Source organism: Siphateles boraxobius, unplaced genomic scaffold, assembly GCF_051911475.1.
Source record: "Siphateles boraxobius isolate OS27281-9 unplaced genomic scaffold, OSU_SipBor_1 22, whole genome shotgun sequence".
Lineage (NCBI taxonomy): Eukaryota > Metazoa > Chordata > Actinopteri > Cypriniformes > Leuciscidae > Siphateles > Siphateles boraxobius.
Genome location: NW_027508833.1, coordinates 3,989,509 through 4,012,519, shown reverse-complemented (window position 1 = coordinate 4,012,519; position 23,011 = coordinate 3,989,509). Strand labels below are relative to the sequence as shown.

Genomic DNA, 23,011 nt, shown 5'->3' with positions numbered 1-23,011 from the left:
GACAATATCTTGAGATTGACCATTCTTGAGTCACACACAGACTTCAACATTCAGCATGCAAAACACAACAATGGTAACAATTACATTTTATTTAAAGTAAATTATCTCTACAATTATTTTCTAGTTACTAGAACTCTCGTGTAAGTGAACTATACTGAGCTTTTGTCAGTACAACATACTATGCTTATTTAACTTGCTTTTTCAAGGCAATCGGTTTGCATGCTTTTATTAAGCAAGTCTAACTAATTCGATTTTTCAGCGTACATACAGTACTAAAAGACCTCGTAACTCCATTTGAGCTTAGTTTCGGTAAAATGTTAATATAACGATGCGTACAAGTGTCTGGCCTTATACAAAGCCACAAAATCAACATTGACAAAAGTTTTTAAACATGTTAAAAGTTTTTAATCCGACTGCAACGATTGGTATCCATTTGGTGAGGAGGTTAGATACATTTGTGTGATATTATTCAGGTTAAATTTGACATGTATGTGTTTTTCTTCACATGATCGGTAAAAAATGACACCGAGAGTTTTCAGCTAACTCGAATCCTCTGAGGAATCGAATCCCTTCCAGACAGGAAAGTCTGTGATTGCTGCAGTGCCTCTAATTCATTTTGTTACTCAAGCTGAATGTCTTGTTTTGCTGCCTGATGCATCTTTATTATAGACCTGCTGGGTAACACTTGGTGGTTCCAGCACTGCTAGAAATGAAGTCAATAAAGAGTCATCTGTGTTTGGGTGTCTGTGTAGTGTCCTAGGGGATGAGGTGGTGGGCATCTGGTCCAGGAACACAGATAAAGCAGACGTAACCTGCGCTTGTGTTTCTCACTCCGGCCTCAACATCGTGACAGGCGATGACTTTGGAATGGTAAAGCTGTTCGACTTTCCCTGTCCAGAGAAATTTGTAAGTATACTGTTTTTTTTACAGGAATAGTGTTTTTGTGGTGCATGGTGATTGGTCACTGTGATTTGGCCAAGACATGTTCCTGGATCAATATTCCTGTCTGAAAATGTTGTCCTTATCCCATCCATACCCCCAAACCTAAATCTACCCTGAATTATACCTGAATAATATGATATTTATTTAGTATGAATAAATAATAAAATGAAATTTATGGTTATGATTACAGTTTTTGCGATTATCTATTTCTGTAAAGTGACCGAAGTCACTCAACAATACGACAGTAAGAAAGAACATGACAGAAAGAACATGTGCTTTGATTGTCCCAAAACAGTACTTGTACTTGCATTATAGTATTAATGAAATAAAACGCAACTTAAGTGTACTTAAAGAGTGTACACTTTCATGACTACTGTGTTTTTCTTAACACACTTAAGTAGTCCACAAGAGCAAGAGAATGTCAATTTATAATTTTTACTTTAGAATGGATTGTTTTACTATTTTTTATAATAATTAACTGCTTTAAAGAAGTACACTTATTTTGACGCGTTGACTAAAATTCAAAAGCACATGCAAAATATTTGATTTCAATTTTTAAATCTTTTTTTAAATCTATTTTAAATCTACTCAGTTGCAACTTCATCATTACAGATGTATATTTTACAAACATATTTAAATACACAACATACAAATTTAAATAAAAATGCCATTAAATTATATTTTTAATTTACTATAGTTGCTTGTCCATATTCGACAGTACACTTTAACCATATTTCAAAGACAATAGAATTATGAAATTAGATATAAAAGATGTACTTGCTTCCTACTAAAGTTGGACAGGAAAGCACACTTAAGTTAAAAGCTAATTGCATTTAATATAAATTTAAAACTAATACATTTTCATTTAATTGTAAAAAACATGCAGTTACTGTAAGTGCCCGAAAACGTTTTATTCTTTTTTTATTATTTATGTAATAAGTATGCTAAAGTGTATTTCTTTTTCACAAGGGTCAATAATGCTGTTTCCTACAGATAAATATAAACCACAGAGTAACTTTAGCTGACTCTGCATACTGTATATGGCATGTCATGTGACAGCGCATCACAAGACAGTTAAAAAAAAAGGGCTGGATGTGACAGTTTTTGGCAAAACAGACCAAAACATTCTCACAATAACCAAAGTTCAGCGGTATAATTGGATTGTAAAATCTTTTGTGTTTTCATTATATATCCATACTTGTTATATATTCACATAAAATGTTCCGTCATCCACTCTGCTGACCCGTGCTGCACATATTTCAGCCTTTTCAAGGATAAAATAGCAAATTGTCTCATTAGAATCTGTTTCCTCAGGCCAAACACAAGCGTTTTCTGGGCCACTCGGCCCACCTGACCAACATCCGCTTCACCAGTGGGGATCGCTTCGTCGTCAGTGCCGGAGGCGATGACAGGAGGTGTGTGTTCATTATGTTCCTCACAGGCACCCATCTTGCTGTACTTTCTTTATCATTCTTCCTTTTTATAATCCGCATATAGAGACAGATTCAGTGTTTGATTCTCTGTGTTACACTTGCAGGATCCAATCCAAGTTGTCAGTTTAGTTTCACTTTTTACAAGAGCATTAACACATTTTATTCCATTCTGTTTACTCAAAACTGTAATATGTAAATGATAATGATATAAAAGTATTTTATAAAAAATCTCACTGACCCCAAACTTTTGAACGGTAGTGCATCCATATAATTATTTCAGAAAGACACATGACTGACCCAGGAAAAGTTAGGATCCAAAAAGAATTTTTTGCAGTATGTGCTAATGCAAAGTGAAACTTTGAATCAATCAATCCCAAATGTACAATGAAGTAACAGACATGAAACTAGTAATGTACAGTAGGGAGTCAGTTTCCTTGGGTCAATTATAAAGTTGACTGCAGAATGCTGTCCTGAACTAATCAGAATCAAGTATTCCTGGTAACTGTAATAAAATGAGTGTTAATGTTGTTACAACTCTGTCATCGGAAACTTTCCCATTCATAATGTTACATTTCCTCTGTGTATTTTCTATAGCCTGTTTGTATGGCGGTGTGTCCACACTCCTCACTGAGGGCATGCGGTCTCGAAACATCACGAGCCCAGCTGACGGGTCACATGACTGCTCTGTGACCGGATGCATGTTCACCCACACCTGAACTCAACCGTTTTTGAATGATAGTTGGGCCAATGTGTCACAAGACCCAACGTACAGTAAAAGATCTGTCAGATGTGTAAGTGTTTACCCCTCATGTTTTTATTCATTTCTTTAAAAGAAAATCTTGAGCTACAAGATGCAGAACGTAATAATCGATGTTTATGAGATTTTCTTCCAAATGAAAAAGAACTCGTAGCAAGCAAAAGTACGATTAGCCTTAAACTACCCGTTGAGTGTTTTTTCATTTGTTTAGGTGTGGTGTTCTTGTTGGAGATTCTCATTTGATATTGAGTGTTGTGTTTCTTAATGTTGGTTTAGTTTGGTGATTCTCTTTGAGGTTTAATAGATCTCCTGTGGCCTTCTCCCTGAATGTAACACTGGCGTTATATTCTAGGATGTCAGCATGCCAAAGCATTCTATGCACTGTATACTTGACCTGCTCACTGTGGTTGTCCAGTGGTCTTTTAATGTTGATCTTGAACGTTGTCTGATCTCCCTTAACAGTAGATACACTCCTAACCTCATATGTAGCAGCTTTAGCTCGATTAGTGAACTTGAGATGTCTGTTTGTGTGAGTAGGAATGAACCGTATGCTTCGTGTTTCATGTCTGAGATCAAAGTTAAAAAAAAAAAAAAAAGGTGATGCAATCCCTCAGAAAACGACTGAAAAGAGTTTGTTTCAATGCTGTCTTATCTGAAATCACTGTTCATCTCGCTGCTGAAGCCTTTATAACATCACATTCATTTTCAGTAGGAATCAGTTTTTTCTTTTCATTTGATTTTTCTCAGCTGGATTTTCTCTCCTTCAATGTATCACTCTGATTGAAAGAGATGCATATTATGATTTTCTTATCAATGTAAATATCATTTGTAAAGACATTCTTTTGTATATTTTTGTGAAATGTTTCTTAAAAGCCAACTTTAATAATAAAAAAGATGTACATATATGACACATTCATGTAAAACACTGTCACAGTTATTGAATTGTCGCGTTCAACAGATTGCAAGCTATTGAAATCTTACTAAGTGACGTGAACTGATTGTTCTGGGTTCAATACAGTAAATATAGGCCTGGTTTCACAGACAGGGTTTAGATTAAGTCAGGATTAGGCCTTAGTTTAATTAGGACATTTAAGTGGCTTTTATAAACTTGCCTTAGAAACAAAACACATTACAGCTGTGCATCCTGAAACAAAACAATGACATATTTAAGATATATCAGTGCAAGTTGCTTTCAGTTAAAACTCCTCAAACATGTATTTTAGTCCGAGACTAGCTTAAGCCTCGTCTGTGAAATCGGAGGTTATTCGGAGGCTGTATCTCATTGATCTCATGATTCCTCCAAACACTGTGATTCAATTTCAAACCACATAATGACAGGCTGAATATTCCACAGATTTAAGAATTTTCTCAACAGGCAATGGAAATTATATCATCTTATAACTTTATTAGAAATATATTTACAATCTTCTTTATATACAACACACTGAAGTAACATATGTAGGTTCTGATTTTTGCTTTTCTTTCATTATGTCATCAGTGGTCATATCAATAAGTTCAAACATACTGTATATCGGAATCTCTCACGTTATTAGCTAATTCCTAAGCTTTTGACTGATTTTAAAGAAGCACATTAACAACTGTGCTGTGCTGGAGAGAGAACACGTGTCAGAGCTTCACAGAGAAGGACGAGCCGCACGAGCAGCCGTGTTCAGCCTGTGGGTTCTTCACCACCTGGAAAGAAGAGCGGATGAGCTCCTGACTGAAGTCAACAGTGGATCCCTTCACAAACTCCAGACTGTCCAGGTCAATTATTATCCCAACACCATTCTTCTCAAACACTCTGGAAAGAATGAGACAGAAATAAATGCAAGAGATTAGGAAAATATCATATTGCGATTATTGAGGTCAATATTGTGATTGCGATATAATAAACAAATGGTTTCAGGAGTCAACTTGCTTGATTCTAAAGCAAAATGCACACACAGATTGGTGATAATTCTGAAATGTTTATTTCTCAACTCAAACTAGCAACAACAACAAAATGATTGATAACACCTATAATGATCAATAAGCCACTGATGTCTGGATAAAAATGACCCCCCTCCCCATTTTAAACATTAATTGTAGCCATCAAACATTACAGTGATTACGTCATTACAATTGAAAGCCATCCATTTTTTAAAAATTTTTTAGGCTTCAAAAAATATAACAGCTTTTCATTTAAGTGAACTTCAAACAATCCTCACATAAACCCATAATAAATGTCATATTTACCTGTGCCCTTCCTGTCTAACAGGTAGGACATGTACAGAAATTAAATAAAGTTATCAAACAGGTGCTGAATAAATTATATATAGACTAATCCCTATTAAAGCTACAAAAGTTCTTTAGTCACGAGTATTGTCATTTTCTTTGTTCCCTTTGTTCTTTGATTAACTTTAAAGTTCCTTTAAAGGCAATTTAAAAAAAATTCTAAACACATTATAAATGTTAGAAATGTATTGCTAAAACATATCACAAAGACTGTGAAGTACTGAATTGTGGAGTTAGACTGTTAAACAGTTTTTCACCATTGCTATTTTCCGGATTTTTTGGCCGGGTCTAAAACGGGGCCCGATGACGCACTGGAGCCCCTGAGCTCCTGGACACGCCCCTACTTGATGACGCACTGGAGCCCCTGAGCTCCTGGACACGCCCCTACTTGATGACGCACTGGAGCCCCTGAGCTCCTGGACACGCCCCTACTTGATGACGCACTGGAGCCCCTGAGCTCCTGGACACGCCCCTACTTGATGACGCACTGGAGCCCCTGAGCTCCTGGACACGCCCCTACTTGATGACGCACTAGAGCCCCTGAGCTCCTGGACACGCCCCTACTTGATGACACACTGGAGCCCCTGAGCTCCTGGACACGCCCCTACTTGATGACGCACTGGAGCCCCTGAGCTCCTGGACACGCCCCTACTTGATGACGCACTGGAGCCCCTGAGCTCCTGGACACGCCCCTACTTGATGACGCACTGGAGCCCCTGAGCTCCTGGACACGCCCCTACTTGATGACACACTGGAGCCCCTGAGCTCCTGGACACGCCCCTACTTGATGACGCACTGGAGCCCCTGAGCTCCTGGACACGCCCCTACTTGATGACGCACTGGAGCCCCTGAGCTCCTGGACACGCCCCTACTTGATGACCCACTGGAGCCCCTGAGCTCCTGGACACGCCCCTACTTGATGACGCACTGGAGCCCCTGAGCTCCTGGACACGCCCCTACTTGATGACGCACTGGAGCCCCTGAGCTCCTGGACACGCCCCTACTTGATGACGCACTGGAGCCCCTGAGCTCCTGGACACGCCCCTACTTGATGACGCACTAGAGCCACTGAGGCTGGACTGGCCGCTCCACTAACAATATAAATACAGCACATTAGTTTGCCGCTCAATCGCGAGTTACTGCCAGTACTATTATAGTTACTACAGCGTACAGTTTGCTAGTTATGTCATCGTCACGGAAATGCGTACTACCTGGATGCGATCATGTACAAAACAGATCGGTGTCTTTATTTAAATTTCCTAAAATAGATCACATCAAGAAGAGGTGGATTAATTTTGTGAAGAGCCACCTTGATGGAGAGCTGAGGATCACCACCAAAACCCGCCTCTGTAGTGATTATTTTACACGGGATAGTTTTATAAACTTTCGTCAGAGACAACTGGGATTCACTGATAATCCGCTGTTACTGGTGAATGGGGCCGAACCGAATATCTCCCGCCTCGGCCTTCATCCTCCTGTCGCGCCGACAACTGGTGCCATCATCGGCAGTGCGTGCCCACCAACGAGTGTAAGTTTGTGTGCTTACGTTAATTAACCTAATAAGCTGCTAGGCTCATCCATTCCGGCTGTAGCGGGTGACAGTTGAGTGTGGCAACGGCAGCTTTACTACGAGTGGGCGTGGTTTCAGCGCAGCCAGTGGACACGCCCCCAGCGTTTGAGAGCAGAGACTACTGCTCATTTTTCAAGATTTTAATAGCTTATTTCATGTACTTGCCGGCTTTTTGTATCATTCAAATTTGGCTGGGTGGCTAATAACACACTTTTCTGTGATATGACAAACTCAGAACACATGCTTAAGTTTTACTTTACAGGGACTTTAACGACAGAGATAATTAGTGGCTACTGTGTACTGCCCCTTTAATACCAGCTGCTGCTGACAGAGACGCGGATCTCACACGCGACTCATTCTCTCACAACTCTTTACGTCCATCATAAGACTGCTCTTATGTTACGAATATACTCGACAAAACAACATTTTGGCATAATTGTGTGTGTTATTGTTCGTTCAAGCGCGAAAGAGAACTGTAAACTGGCGAGCGTCTTTCTGTGAGTCAGTCAGGAGGTTCACAGGCAGCGGGCTCTTTTTTGTCTTGTCGCCTGTGAATGGTTCAAAAGCATTCGCACGAATAAGAGCGGGATCATGTAACACTAGCCAAAGGAAGACAAAAATAACAGATGCTGCGCTAATATGCTAATTTCATATAAAATCGCAGCATTTTGCGTCATATAATGCATTGGCTTGACATCGCGATTGCGATACGATTAATCGTGCAGCACTACAAGAGATAAACAAAATCTTTATAATCTTTCAATTTTTACATTTCTGTGATTCTATAACTACTCATATTGGTTGTCTCTATCTGCTTGTTTGTTTGTTATAAAAAGCAGATTGATTGTCTCTTTGTCTGTCAACTGATTGTATTATTTTGTGAAGCGACCTTGGGTTCATGAAAGGCGCTATAAAATAAACATATTATTATAACAAAGATGAATTTCATTAAAATCATCCATATTGAATTTCTGTGGTATAAACTCTAAAGACTCGCAAAGCTCATTGAGTCAACAATAACATTAAAAAAGTCAACATAAAATAACTAACAAAACCACACACAATAAATAGACTTTGAGAAGGTACAGTAAACCAAGAACAGTATAAACCTACGACAAAACACAATAAAGATTATTACCTCCATATCAGAGTGTGTATTTCCCTGTATTCAAAGTATTTCAAAGCAGCTTTACAGTGATATTAAAGAGGAGATGATGCATTTCGGCTGTTGTTCAGCAGTTCAGTGTTGAAAGTAACAGTATTTGGTAACAAAGGCACAGATCTCATGTTCTTTAGAGAGAGAACTATCAGACATGTTAGATCAACTAGATACAATTAAAGGGATAGTTCAGCCAAAAATGAAAATTCTGTCATCATTTACTCACCCTCATGTTGTTTCAAACCTGTATGAGTTTTTTTCTCCTTCTTTTGAACACAAAAGAAGATATTTTGAAGAATGATGGTAACCAGACACTTGATGGTAGCTATTGACTTCCATAGTTGGAAAAAAAAATACCATGGAAGTCAATGGGTGCCATCAAGTGTCTGGTTACCATCATTCTTCAAAACATCTTCTTTTGTGTTTTACAAGTTGCAAGTTCTACATTGATTAGAAGTCTCTACCCGTATCCTTTAAATGGAACTCTCACATCCTTTTCCAATATTTATATAAATAATCAAAATAATAATAATACAACAATATTACAATATATTGACATTAAAATATTTTAATTTAGCACTTTAATTTAGCAATTAAATTGTAATTATGTTATAACAGTTCTACAGCATCAACCTTGTTACTAAAGATTTTGTTAATAAAATAAAATAAAATTCAAAGTAAATTATCAAAGTCCAATAACTATTTATTCTAATTGATAATTAAATTCAAGATTATCTCATCTTTGTTTATTAAATGTTTATTGCCAGAAAATGGCAAAATCTTGGGTTTAAATGGTCACGTCTTAAAGTTTTGTAAAATGGCTCCAAAACTCGCAACTCATATGAAATACATGCAAAATAACAGAATATTGACCTCCTGAGGTTGATGAGTTTCTGAGCAAGTTAAGCGCCTCCTTTGACTGACTCGATGTTGGAAAAAATTACTTTTTCAAGTTTTTCAAGCCCTGTTTGAGAAAAGTGCCAACAAACGGATTTTTTGTAATCACCTGTCATCTTCATTTCTAGCAGCGTCCACCAAGAATTTATACTGGAATCCTGAACATCCTCCTCCCTCCACTGCTATCCTCAGATACTGTCCCTTATCCAGAATCTCAGCAAGCCTCTGCAGGAATAACAAAGAATGCATTTTGATTTGATTTTTAGAATTATTTGTTGTTGTCCATGTCAAGTACGAAGATTTTTTTTCTTTCTTTCTTTTTTAGTGTGTTACTGCCTAAAATGTGACCACTGAAGTATATAGGATAAAGTGCAGTGAGTTCAAACCTTGACACAGGATTGACTGAGAAGAAGGTCATCAGCTGGGGTGGCTGAGTGTAGCTGTGGGTTGCTGCTGAAGCGCGCATGCGCAGTGCGGCTGAGAGGAGCTGAACATCTCGCTGTCTGAACTCTGGCAGAGGAAATGCTGGACGACAACAAACACACGTGACACACCGAACTGCTGTACACACACAATGCCCTTGACCGAGTTTCGATATCCACAGCATAGTATTGTGGCTATATTAATTTCAAATTAACTATGAAACAAACTAAAGCTTAGTTAAGTTTTGGCTAAATGTGTGTAACAGAACGGAGAAGATTGTTTGTAAGCAACTGACAACAAACGAGTAATTTCACCGTAAATAATTTACATGTGGAGATTATTTGTCGACAACCATAAGTATTCATGTTCTACTTTAAGTTATCAAATGTTGTCATCTGTGCAGTTAGCTCAATCGCAACTGTTCTCAGGCTAGCTGGCTAAGCTAACAGTTACCTGCAATAGCTATTAACTGAAGAACGTGTACCAAACACAGTCAATTTATGTTAGACAATACATTTACCAATATCATTTCGCTAATTTGTACATACTTGAGAAGTTGAAATGACGCTGATCTAGGTGCGTTTATGAGCAGTCTTCTGGCGAATGACATCTTCTATAACTCGGATTATACTGCGCATGCGTATGACGGAGTTATCTCGAGTGGGTTGCCAGGTTCAGTTATTAAACCCTTTATTTGTTTTAAGTAATTTATGTTCATTTGTAAAATAAAAATAAAAATAAAGACTTAAATTGGTATCGAAAGGGATTTAGGCAGTACATAATAATAATAAAACTTAAAAAAAAAAACGTTTTGATGATCGGTAAAAAAGGTCTAATTAGTATAGCTCAAAGATGTAATGTGAATAGCTTACCTTTCTGATGCAGATTTATGTCACAAATGCATACAATTGAAAGCTGTCACCAAGCAAATTCAATGTGCATTTTTTCTACAAACTTACATGTAACGTTTTATTGGCAAACAAATGACTTTTTGCACTATTTTGACACTATTTAGTGTAAAAATCTACATTCACAAGAGCCATTTTTTGTGTTAAAATTTTATATTGTTGCATTTACAACAGGATATCTCCTAGTATACAAAAACACACTATTAAGAATGCACTTTTTTCACCCAACGGAATACAAAGATGCAAACATTTTATTATTTATTGGTTTTAAAAGTTTATTTCAGCTGTTTCAAAGTAGATGGACACCTTTTTGTGTTTACTTAATATATCTATAGTTGTTATATATTAAAATAAAATGTTCAAGAATAACCCATCAACAACTTGAAGAAAGAAACGTTTTGGCGTTGTTTTACTTCTCGTTATTATTTACTGTCTAGCCTGAAATAGTAGATTTGATAAATCTGGCAACAGAATGTTCTCCTTGTTTCTGAACATTTCAATGAGTCACTGCCATTGGTCAAGAGGTCACCGAGAAGGCGTAAGCGTCATAATGACGCCCACACCAACAGTATTTGATTGGATGAGTCATTCTGATCTCGTGACAAGGAAATAGGGTGTAGTAAGAAACTGGGCTCTGAAGGAACTGGTGTGCAAGCAAGCAAGCAAGCAAGCTACCAACGAACGAACGAACGAACCAATTAATTAAGTTGTAAGTGTTTTAACGTTTGAATTGAGCGTATTTTGTGAGTTTTCTGTGTATTCATTTGTAACGGTGAAATGAATCTTCACGAGGAAGTTTATCGAAGCTAACGCAGAGATTGACTGTCATGTGATTGACCGATGTAAGTTCTTGTTTGTGTTCTCAGTCAGGTAACGTTAACGTTAGTTTGTTGTTTCTCCACAGGATTCGTCTGAACCATGGGTTACAGCATGCTCTGCGTTGTTTTACTCTCTTTTCTCGCATACACTCATTCTGAGCCGGTGAAATTTGTGGACTGTGGTAAGTACTCATGTTTATCAAGTTTAAATGAAATGAAAATGATGTCGTCATTTAATCACCCTCAAGTTGTTGCAAACCTTTATGAATTCCTCCTGCTGAACTCAAAAGGAGATATTTTGTGGAATATAGATTACTAAACAGTTGATGGGTGCCGCGCAACTGACTTCCATATGGGGGAAAAAATATTAAGGAAGTCAATTGGGTCCAACAACTGTCTGGTTAGCAGCGTTCTTCAAAATCTCTTCTTTTGTGTTCAGCAGGAGAAAGAAACTCATACAGGTTTGGAACAACTTGAGTGTGAGTAAATTATGACAGAATTTTCATCTGTGGGTGAACAGTTCAACCTTTGACAAATCGAATAATCTATATTGTTTTTGTTCCTTTTTCAATCTTTCCTCTTCCTTACAGGTTCAGTAGATGGAAAGGTTGTTGGAGTTGATATTGAGCCCTGTTCACAACAGCCATGCCAGCTTCATAAGGGACAGTCCTATACAGTAAATGTAACCTTCAGCAGCAGTGAGTTGCTTTATATATCTAGTAGCAGCTCAAATCTTAATTTAGAAAAACAACAACTTGTTTGTATTTCCCATAGTTGTTGCGAGTCAGACCAGTAAAGCTGTGGTTCATGGAGTGATCGCAGGCGTCCCCGTCCCCTTCCCAATCCCTATTGATGATGGTTGCAAGTCTGGAATTCAGTGTCCTATTGCTCCACAAAAAATATACAGCTATGCCACCCAGCTGCCCGTCAAGAGCGAGTATCCACCAGTAAGTGTTTAAGTTCCTCGTTCATCTCTAGTTCTGAACAGTGCTTTAATGTCACAGGCATTCACTTACTCATATTGTTGCTTTGTTTATTAGATAAAAGTGGTTGTGGAATGGGAATTAAGAGACGACTCCAACAAAGATTTATTTTGCATCAAGTTCCCAGTTCAGATTGTGAGCTGAAGGGCAACACTGAAGCAAAGATGAAAACGCTTACAAAGGGATAGTACAATTGTGCCTAAACACTTTTCTATGGACCTTTTAGATCTAATATTAGTAAACAGATTTTATGATTTATAGTACTACTTTTCCTAACGCTGATAGATTTGTATATGACAGTATTTTAACATTATCTTTGACTATGCACACAGTGCCACTTTACAAACATTGCCTAATTCTAGTTTGTTGCTAAATTGCGTCAATGATTCACCAGAACGAGACGCTGACAAACAGTGGTCAGTGCCGGTGATTAAATCAAGTGTGCACTAGCTGCTAGTGTTGTAATGTTTCTAATCAAACCTTCTTTGAGCAAATAGTTGTCAATTTAACTTTTTTACTTGTATTTTTAAATCCGCATACTTAATAAAGATTTTATCTTAAAATGAGCTTATTTTATTAAAACCTCAGCGAATGTAGCCACGTTTTACATGCAACGTTAACATGCACGTTACTGGAGTAAACTAGTTTATATTTTATTGTAAACAATGATTTTTGCTTTTCTTCTGAAAAAAAATAGGGTGCAAAATATTCCTACAGGGTACCCACACCTTTTGACACGGTGATTATTTATCCATTTGTTGTTTTCTAGTCATTCATCATTAAAAAATAAAACCATAATAGATTTACATTTTTATTATTGTGGTCTAATCATGCACTACTAAAAAATAATTTAAAAGGAATTGGTCATAAGATGTGGGAACCCTGTATGTATTCATTATATACCCTTCTATGATGATTTTTAGGAGTAACATTTCCTTAACAATGGGGACACTGTATCTAGTGTTTGTGTTCAACTGGCTAGCTAAGAGTGAATTCCAGTTTAAGTAAATCAGTTAAACATAATACTGTGTAAAAGGCTCAAACAAATCAATGTAAAGCTGACAGTGCTGTCTCTATAGTTAAAGCTCTTTTAATTTGAAGTTTTGTCTATTAAAGCGATCTGTTCACTGTTCCTCCTTTCTGAGTCAGGTGTCAGTTTTTGTTCCTGTTGAGAGGTCATGTGTTTGAGGGCTGGCGGTAACTAGGTCAAATTTTGTTTCAATGTTATACACTTATTATGATCAAGAAGAATTTGTGTTTGACTTACTTTTTAAATATTGAGCATTATCAATAATTTGGTTAACTTTGTCATTTTTTCTTATTTTACTGCTATTGCTTTTTCTTTTATTGCTAAAAGAAACACCATTGTCTTAAAGGGATAGTTCACCCAAAAATAAATTGTCAATTTCTCGCCCTCATGTCGTTCCAAACCTGTAAGACATGCCGTTTATATTCAGAACACAAATTAAGACATTTTTAATAAAATCTTAAATATTTCTGTCCCTCCATTAACGGCTACGCAACTACCACTTTGACATTTCAATAAGTTCATGAAGAGATCATAAAACTAATACATGTGAATCAAGTGGTTCAGTCCAAATTTTCTGAAGAGACACTATTTTTATATGATGAACAGATTGAATTTAGGCTCTTATTCACATAAACCTTGATTAGCGAACATAAACGGAAACAAAAAATGCTTGAGCTTCCGTTTACCACAACTGATGTGTTGTTGAATGTTTGTGTGAATAAAAGCCTAAATTCAGTGAGTGTTCATATAAAGTGATTGAGTCTCTTCAGAAAATTTGAAATAAACCGCTCAATTCTTATGGTTTAGTTTTACGATCTCTTTATGAACTTTCTGAAGCGTTAAAATGGTACTTGCGTAACTGTCAATTTGTGTTCCAAAGATGAATGATAGTCTTACGGTTTGGAACGACATGAGGGTGAGTAATTAATGACAACATTTTAATTTTTGGGTGAACTATCCCTTTAAATAAATTCTAAAACAAGCAGAATATGACTACATGGCTACAAAACCGAATCACCAAACCACAGTAATGTCTGAATGTGTGCTTTTTATTACAAGGAAACAAAAGCAAGCAACATTTTTTCAGGTACAGAAGTTATTTGTGCCATGTACATCACACTCTCATACTCGTTTTCCTCTTGGTTGTCTGAGCAAACATTGTTTAAATTATTAGGATGCTTTTTTTTGGGTGGACAGATAGTGTTTCACAGGAATTTCTTAAAACCAGAGGACCACTTGTTTTCATTGGCCGTTATCATCTGCCTTATCCAAAACCAGCTGGAAACACACATCAATTTCACAGGCCTGCTAAAGATACAAAATAACATGAGGTAGAAACCCATCATACAAGAACTTCCTGTATGCATTTAAGATTTAAATGCTGTTCTAAACTTAAAAGAAATGGAATGTAACTTTGTAGCATGTTTTTACATAGCCGTTTCAAACAAATTCAGAAAATGGCTGCTCATTTACCTTTAGTGCAATTCTGCGCAGTATCGATATATGCTGTTGTTTTAACCAATCAATCGTTCTACATAACGTATAAACTTTCATCCCCAAAACAAAAGTCATTATTTAAAAAAAATGTTTTAAACGCCGATACATCATTTGATATGATACAGAACTATAGGAAACCACAGGAAATGTCCCTCTCATTACAATAAAAAGCTGAGCATGGACATCCACACAAACATGCTGTAATGTAATTGCGGGTAAAAGATTCTTCTCAATTCAAATCAATAAAAGTATAAAGCTTCGGTTTCAGTGCTAAAATGCACTTTTTTAAGAAACCTCATAACGAATGTCTTCATTTTCTTCAAAAAAACTTTTTTTGGAAGAGGTGGATGAATATCACCATCATGTTTTGGCTCATCAGTCCTTCCTCCTGTTTTTGAAAGCTTGAGAAAGAAAACAAGGAAGCAATAGACATATTCTTACAGTCACAAATGGAGTTTGATACATTCTCAATAGCAAGCGAAAAGAAAGTGAATGTATCAGGATAATTTTTTTTCAGGCAACCACTATCCTGTAGACAGGTTAAACTAGACATTTGAATGAAAGTAGTAAGGCATCTGATATGTTTTTAATGACAATACTTTAAAGAACCATGCTGACAGAAGTACAGGATGGAGCTCTAAAATTATTTTGCAGGACCCAGTTAATACAAAATCATATCACTTGTATGTTAACATAAAAGATTTTAGTTCAAACATTTACCCATAGTCTTTGAAACAGCACATCGCTATTTCTGAGGGTTATTTCGCTTGCATAAACGTAAAAAAAATTAAAGAAAAGAACGGAGTATTCATCTGAGCCCACTGTGTTATAGCACTGCCTCTGATGATACCTCTCTAAATAATAGTAAAATACTTTAAAACATCACAGGCAAGACATAGAAGGTCTGTTAAAACATATCACAGGCTAAAAACTGATAAAGGTACTACTGATGCGTCAAGCTGAGAGCGGCACAGGACGTGACAGAACCGTTAGCAAGCGAAGATATTCTGAACGATACTGAACCCTTCACTGTCCATTTTGTTTGAGCCTCTCCAGTCTCTGTAGCAGAGCATTTCCAAACGCTTCTCTATATCCAGGGCTGAGGGAATCCAGCAGTGAGTAAACCGTCTCATGATACTGGGTGTTCAAGCTCTCGTCCACCTGATCAAAGATGTAGCCCACCACCTGACAAATAACACACACGACGGTTACACAGGTTAACCATCTCGTATCAAAACTGACAGAAGAAATACAGTATAACATTAAAAAAAAAAGAAAATTTATGTACTATATTTTGTTTCAATATTTATTTGATATTTTTGTGTTCTGAGGGTGCTAGACAATATTCACCTCTAAATTATGCAACTTTTAGTTCTATACAAAATACTAATTTTGATATCTCCAAATGATACAATGTTAAAAGGTACACTATGTAACTTTTTTGTTTCAAAATGTAAAAAGAAAAATGAGTGAATACATCAATCCTTCTTCCAAAACGTGTTTTTGTCTTGCCCTGATTCACTAAGGTAAGCCTATGTGATTATATTTTAGAGATTGCATCACTGGCCTGTGTGTGTCTCGTCACATCAGTAAATAGAGAAAAGTTGCTCCTCCTACTTTGACGTGTGTCTGGTGTGTGTGGCAGAGGTTAGTTGTCACAATGAGCAAGAAAGTTTGACATGGAGCCGCTAAATCACAAACCTCCAGAGAATCACTCGTTTAAACAAACACAAACAGAGGAGAATCTGCTGGCAAAAAGAGAACGCGACAGAGCTCGTAATAAAACATGAATCAACATTAGCTTGGCTTTTCTGAGATAGCGAGGGATTTGAAATGTTTAAAAGTGACGTAGAGTTGATGGTATTGATTATTTCTCAACAGCTGAGTAAGGTATTTTATTGAACAGATAAATTGTCATATGTAGTTCTCTAACAGAGATCATTTTAAATCATTATCTGTTGTGAAGGGTGCAAATAGCATGCAGTTTTGTTAAAATAGGGCAGTTATTTAAAACGCATGGAAGGCAGATTGGTGCTGTCTGGTGGAACAAATAAAGAAAATCATGTAATACCATGGTGTAACCACTGTATAGCCCTGTATATAAATTAAAGTGGCAATAGTATTTTCGGTAACGCTTCATTTTACAGTCATGGTCCCCATGTACATACTATGTACTTATTATAGTAATAACAACAACTAGGTACTAACCCTGAACCTACCCCTAAACCTAACCCATATACTTACCTTATATTACCCAGTACTTTCTTAGGTAAGTACACGTAAGTTAACGTACTGTAAAATGAAGCGTTTCCGTATTTTCTTCCCCCTTTGTGATGTATATCAAAATAAAACTGAATTTTGAACAATAAAAAATGTAGGGTGGGACTTGATTTTGTCCATCTATAAGAAGAGATGACATTGGAAGAGGAAGTTATTTTTATTATGCTCATTGCAGAGCCATGGGTGGAGTGTGAAGTCCTAACCCTCTCTGAATGTCATTTGGAGCCAGAATATCCAACCACACCCTAACCCTACCCCTGACTCCACCCCCGACGTCCAGAGAGGCGGAGCTGGTGTCGTTTTGTTCTGCAGTGAGCACCACATGGATTACAAGGGCACATGATTTAAAAAAAAATTAAGTGCACTGATAATTTATAAATACTGCAATTTTCCACATTAACAAAATAAGAAGGCAGAGGCTATGTGCACAAATAGCATTAGATTATATGTACACTATGTAAAAATAGCAGTATTTTCTTTGCAATAGGTGTAAATAATAGTAGTTTGATGCTTTTTATACTTATAAATAGTGGTAGATACTATTTGCACCCCAGTGTTGTTGTACATTAAACAGTATGCAATAATTGCATAGAGTGTAAACGGTTATATTTATTAAATTATGAAATGGATGCTGCCTTATTGGGAAAATAAAGCCCTCCCTACCTACCCCTAACCGATAAACTCTTTATTATTAACACACATTAGACACTTCATTTCCACTTTTTAAAAAAATTTTTTTATTGAAAATGAATGCCTTTCCGATCTGATATGTAAAGGGGAAAAGGGAGTAGAGCGAGTTGGGCAAAAGGTGGATTCGAAAACTGGTTTTGATACTGATGATAATCCAGCATTTTCCCTAATTTTGTCTGGCCCAAACTAGACAGTAGGCAGAGTTAGTAAGTATACATAGCCTCTGCCAACAAGCCTGGGCTATTTGCACTTAGTGTAAATAGACACACCAAAACAAGAATGGTCATTTTATTTCATGTTGACTTTAAAGTAGAGGCCTAGACTGAAAGTGGACCCTATCCTCGCCTTTTGTAAAAACATCAGATTGTCAATATTACACTCAATAATATTATTGAGTAAATGCTGTTTTTGTGTGGAACAGATGATACTTTATCACTCACCCTTAGCCCTGCCTCGGTGAGCTCTAAGCAGTATCGGGTTCCTTCTCTGATTTCCACGTTTATATAGGCCACATCTAGTCCGCTGGTGAGACTGTGAGAGACGTGCATGTCTGTGACCGCGAACAGCACATCATTGACCACCGCCTCAGCCTCCAGCCTCATGTCCTTCACCTCTCCCAGCTCCACACAGCGCTCCTCATACGAGCACTTACACAGCTCCTCAGGCGTACAGTCCACCTCCATCCCCTGAACACAACAGCTTATGGATTATCAGACAAACTGCATGTTCATAAACATCTGACGTCACCTGATCATGAGGGGGCGCGAGCACTGTACAGTCATGCTAAGTTAGCTAACGACTCAAATAACTCAACTGACAAGTCGCAAAGTACGTTTTACTCTTAGTAAGAGTAACATTTGTTGTTGTTTTTTTTTTGTGTGTGTGTGTGTGTGTGTGTGTGGAAGAAACATTTTAATGCGAATCATTTGTGTTATGTATGATGTAACTTGCAAAAAGACAATCTGAAAAACATGAAGTGTCAGCTAACAACATAATGCGAATCGAGGCTCTTGTAGCGTTAAAGTTCCATATGACGTCAATTCCGGGTTATATTAACAGAATAATGGTATCATGGCATACATAACAAGTTCATTTGTTATATGATAAGGTCTGAAGCGGTTTAAGTTTATTTATTAACATAATTTTATGAGTTACTAACCTCCTCCAGGGGTGGTTCGTCAGAATACTTCCGGCTCATGCCGGCTAGAACTCATGTGTGTCAATTATGCGCAGCAGTTGCGCAGAGCAGCTTCTGCGTATCCGCCTCGACTAACACTACAGTATCTGCGATATTTTAAGAAACAAATGTATCAACATATAGCAAAATATCTAAATCTATAATTTAGCTGGTGGCTGTAAATGATAATGCAAAAGCTAACCGCTAAATTCCTTACATAACAAACTGTGCGGGTGGATGCGCGAGCTTTGAGGGCGGAGAGGCTTCTAGAGAATTCTTTATTTTCCACAAATATAACATCAAAGCACAGTTATAGTTCAAAGAACTAAATACATTTAAATTACTTTATTAGCATTTATCATGTTACATTTTAGCCATTAGTTGTGTTATTTTTCTTAAATTTGACTGTTTTCGTTATCTTATAATTAAGTGTATTCCGATAATTACGTCACTTGCATTTCCACAAGTGTTCCTACAGAAATTCAACAATTGAAATTTACTGTATTGAACACGCAAGAAATGGAACTAATTATGACATTAGATCCCATTATTCACATTAATTCCTAAACTTATTTGCTTAGAATGCTTAATCACTCGGCAGCGAAACAAGTTAGTTGAGTTAGTTATTAAAATGAATTTAGGATGTAATGTTAAAAACGTATGGTAATCAGCCATGATGAAGTTAAACATTATAAACAGTGGGTAATAAATTGCAGAATTTTGGCCCGTTTCAGACAAATAATCTACTGTGCTATGTAGTATCAGTTTGAAATACAGGTTAACGGATTAGCACAGATTTAAAGAAATAGACAAAGATATGACTTACAACCCTTGATATCAGATCAATAACTAAATTCATTACACCATTTAAGTTGAGCCTACTTACCACCACAAATAAAGTGCTTTGACTATTCCAATCCGTAGTAAAAAAAAATAACACTCCTGTAGATGAGCGCGTGATCTGCGCAGTGGCTGCGCAGTGCGGATGCTCGTGAACACATCGCGCGCATGGAGCGGCGCGCGAGAGTGCGCAATCACGAGCGTGTTTGTAAACACCATCATTAGCCTTATAAGCAGACAAACAGAGATGCTGCTCTCTCACGACCTGACTTATAATGCGCCTGAAGACTGCCATCTCCAGTTGAATATAAATAATATTAACGAGAGATTCATCAGCTGAAGAGACAAAGTTGAATGAAGGTATAAAGGATTGTCTTTAGCCAGCATGCTAGTTCACCCTAAGCCAAGGAACAACGGTTAATCAGCTATTTTATAATACAGGTGAGTTATTTTTCTCTGACAGCCTTATTTTGAATGACCACTGTACATACGGACAAACGTTAAACCTTTTGCGGTTCTGCCTCCGTGATTTGGCATTGTTAGCTGCAAAAAACAAACTCACCAACCTTAATTGCGCAAGCACTGGTGGCCACTATACTGTATATGTAGATATATGGGGGGTCAGACAGCAACGTCAGGCATGCCAGACAAATAAATATAACCGCAAGTCATTTAAAATGAGCTCATCATCATCATCATCATCACCACCACATTTTCTGATGTTGTTCTCAAGGCATCGAGTTGCTAAATGCCAGTGAATTGATTTGCTGTGAATTGATAGGTTTGTTAAGGTAATCCCATGCTTTCACAGTCCTTTGCATCAGTGTATTGAATTGTTCTACAGATATTAATTTATAATTTGTTCAGACAGCCACATCAGTTGGAGGTCTTCATTAGTCATCTGGAATCAGAAGATGTATTTATACTGAATCATTGACATCAACAACCCACTCACTGAATAATTGTGTTGGTGTATGGCAAGCCGTTTTAACTTTTATTCATTTCCAGGATATGAATTCTTGATATCAACAATTCAATTTTTGATATCAACAATTACATTTTTGATATCAACAATTTAATTATTGATATCAACAATTTAATTCTTGATATCAACAATTAGATTCTTGATATCAACAATTGAATTCTTGATATCTGTAATTGTATTTTCACTAGTGAAATGTCACCATAGGCTGCCATTCAAAATTAATTGTTCATATCAACAATTGATTTCTTACTAGTAGAAATATAATTTTTCATATCAATAATTACATTGTTACTAGTAAGAATGTGAATTCCTGATATCAATAATTCAATTGTCACTAGTTGAAATGTCTATTCTTGATATCAACAATTTAATTGCTACTAGTAAAAACTTTCATTTTTGATATCTGAACATGTATTTCTGATATCAATATTATTTCAGATATCTAAAATGGCTTTCTTACTAGTAACAATCACATTCATGATATCAGAAATTAACATAGTCACTAGTGAAAAGGGAATTATTGATATCAAAAATGAACATTGTTACTAGTAGCAATTCAATTGTTGATATCAAGAATAGACATTTCAACTAGTGACAATTGAATTCTTGATATCAAAAATAAAGGTTTTTACTAGTAAGAATTGTATTTCTGATATGTGAAATTGGAATTGCAACTAGTAAGAAATCAATTATTGATATCAACAATTGATTTTGAATGGCAGCCCATGGTGACATTTCACTAGTGAAAATACAATTACAGATATCAAGAATTATAGTTTTTACTAGTTGAAATACAATTCTTGATATCTAGAATGAGCATTTTAATTAGTAAAAATGTGATTGTTGATATCAAGAATTAGCATTGTTACTAGTGGAAATGTAATTTCTGATATCAAAAATTGCCATTGTTACTAGTATAAATCTAATTCCTGATATCAATAACTATAATTTTAACTAGTTAAAATTGAATTGTTGATATCAAGAATTCATATCCTGGAAATTAATAAAAGTTAAAACGGCTTGCCATGCAAAGCAATGTCAAAGACACTGAGAATGAAGATAACTTATCAATTCCATGAGAATTTTTTAGACTTGTTTGTTTGTATTATTTATTTTATAAACTGTCTGTCTTTTAGCATGTTATGTTTAACTGTTCCAGCTAAATACAAACTACGCCACCAAACCACACTCTCCACTGCAGTTCACAGTAAAACGCTCTTAAGTCTGTGGCATTTAATACCTTGGATGTCCTCATGTGTTTCAGCACACACAGAAGCCAAGATGCCTTGGCCATTTTCTGAGTCCATTAAGAAGCGGGCCTGCCGGTACCTGCTGCATCGATATCTGGGGAATTTCCTCCAGGAGAAGCTCAGTTTGGACCAGCTTAGTCTAGACCTCTATCAAGGCACGGGCTCACTCGCTCAAGTGCCGCTGGACAAATGGGTACGTTTTCTACTTCTGTGCTGTTTATCCCTATTTATTCCCATACAGAACAAACTCCATGAAATCAGCCTCAATGTTGGGAGAAAAAGTTTTTATCTCCCCCCCCCCCCCCCCCACGGACACACTGAAGCGCGAGTCGCTATTGTCTAGTACATTTTTTATTTTACTCACCAGACTTTTTACATGGAATGCAAGACCAATGGAAATGATAAACTTCTATATAAATGTAATATAAATTAATAGTATAAAATATAAATTTCAAACATTATTAAAGACAAGTAAATAATAATCAAATAAATAATCAAATTACAAATAATATCACAAATTAAACAATAGAACAATGACACATACTAAATAGGTAGTGCTTTTCTGTCAAGAGCAGTGAGTTATTTTATTGCATTGCTTTTGTTGTTTGCTGCTGTCACTTTAAGAAAATGCGCAGGTCCAATATACTGATACTGTTACACATGCGTTGTCTTTCTCGACTTTTTATGTTCACTTAAGACATACAAGGATACTCGCAAAGTCTGGCCTTATGTAATAATTTTGTGTGAAATTGTCCATACATGCACAAGAAGACATAAAAGAACTCAGTATTTGTGTTCTGTCAGACTCTGCTTTTTGGTTGGGCTTCACATGTACCGAATTGAGTTCCCTTTCGTGTCTTCTTGCGCTTGAATATTTAAATTGGCAAGGCTTAAAAGACATGCAAGTGATCAACTTTCATGATGATGAAGCACTGGCCCGATCGGTAATTTACTCGTATTGTAGAGTTTTTAGCAAAAATAGATTTTTTAAAACCTGATAGTTTGCCATACAATTTTTTTTCGCCATTAAAACAGTCAAAGATATAGAATAGACATGAGCAGATAAGTTGAACACATGATTAAACTTTAATATATTTT

General features: G+C 36.5%; 5 protein-coding genes across 11 annotated transcripts in view; 3 read left to right on the top strand and 2 right to left on the bottom strand.

Annotated features, from left to right (window-relative positions):
- The window catches only part of eml5 (EMAP like 5), a 120,087-nt gene extending 116,032 nt beyond the window's left edge, over positions 1–4,055 (top strand). For both annotated transcript variants that reach the window (XM_077238367.1, XM_077238368.1), the window contains 3 exons: positions 753–906; positions 2,257–2,357; positions 2,970–4,055. In XM_077238367.1, coding sequence (XP_077094482.1) covers positions 753–906; positions 2,257–2,357; positions 2,970–3,006 — 292 coding nt within the window. In that variant the 3' untranslated portion in view covers positions 3,007–4,055. The remainder of the gene's footprint in view (positions 1–752; positions 907–2,256; positions 2,358–2,969) is intronic.
- A 462-nt stretch (positions 4,056–4,517) lies between these two features.
- Positions 4,518–10,107, bottom strand: isca2 (iron-sulfur cluster assembly 2). 2 transcript variants are annotated; one of them, XM_077238373.1, is made up of 4 exons: positions 10,004–10,107; positions 9,419–9,542; positions 9,142–9,257; positions 4,518–4,933 (listed from the first exon to the last, which is right to left on the bottom strand). In XM_077238373.1, exons 1-4 carry the CDS (start codon positions 10,063–10,065, stop codon positions 4,759–4,761), a joined length of 477 nt encoding a protein of 158 aa, XP_077094488.1. In that variant the 5' UTR covers positions 10,066–10,107; the 3' UTR covers positions 4,518–4,758. The 2 variants fall into 2 exon arrangements, with proteins under 2 accessions (XP_077094488.1, XP_077094487.1); XM_077238372.1 differs by having other exon boundaries at positions 9,419–9,593; positions 10,004–10,106.
- A 1-nt stretch (position 10,108) lies between these two features.
- Positions 10,109–13,301, top strand: npc2.1 (NPC intracellular cholesterol transporter 2, tandem duplicate 1). Its single transcript, XM_077238374.1, has 5 exons — positions 10,109–11,072; positions 11,268–11,363; positions 11,772–11,879; positions 11,956–12,128; positions 12,222–13,301. Exons 2-5 carry the CDS (start codon positions 11,282–11,284, stop codon positions 12,306–12,308), a joined length of 450 nt encoding a protein of 149 aa, XP_077094489.1. The 5' UTR covers positions 10,109–11,072; positions 11,268–11,281; the 3' UTR covers positions 12,309–13,301.
- Positions 13,302–14,222: 921 nt separating this feature from the next.
- On the bottom strand, positions 14,223–20,274 carry gskip (gsk3b interacting protein). 2 transcript variants are annotated; one of them, XM_077238370.1, is made up of 3 exons: positions 19,725–20,274; positions 18,102–18,347; positions 14,223–15,876 (listed from the first exon to the last, which is right to left on the bottom strand). In XM_077238370.1, exons 1-3 carry the CDS (start codon positions 19,971–19,973, stop codon positions 15,718–15,720), a joined length of 654 nt encoding a protein of 217 aa, XP_077094485.1. In that variant the 5' UTR covers positions 19,974–20,274; the 3' UTR covers positions 14,223–15,717. The 2 variants fall into 2 exon arrangements, with proteins under 2 accessions (XP_077094485.1, XP_077094486.1); XM_077238371.1 differs by lacking the exon at positions 19,725–20,274 and adding an exon at positions 18,821–18,949.
- atg2b (autophagy related 2B) overlaps positions 19,794–23,011 on the top strand; it is a 25,949-nt gene continuing 22,731 nt past the window's right edge. For 2 of the 4 annotated variants that reach the window (XM_077238363.1, XM_077238362.1), the window contains exons 1-2: positions 19,794–20,119; positions 21,928–22,106. In XM_077238363.1, coding sequence (XP_077094478.1) covers positions 21,945–22,106 — 162 coding nt within the window. In that variant the 5' untranslated portion in view covers positions 19,794–20,119; positions 21,928–21,944. The remainder of the gene's footprint in view (positions 20,120–21,927; positions 22,107–23,011) is intronic. The other 2 variants (XM_077238364.1, XM_077238365.1) reach the window with 1 other exon arrangement.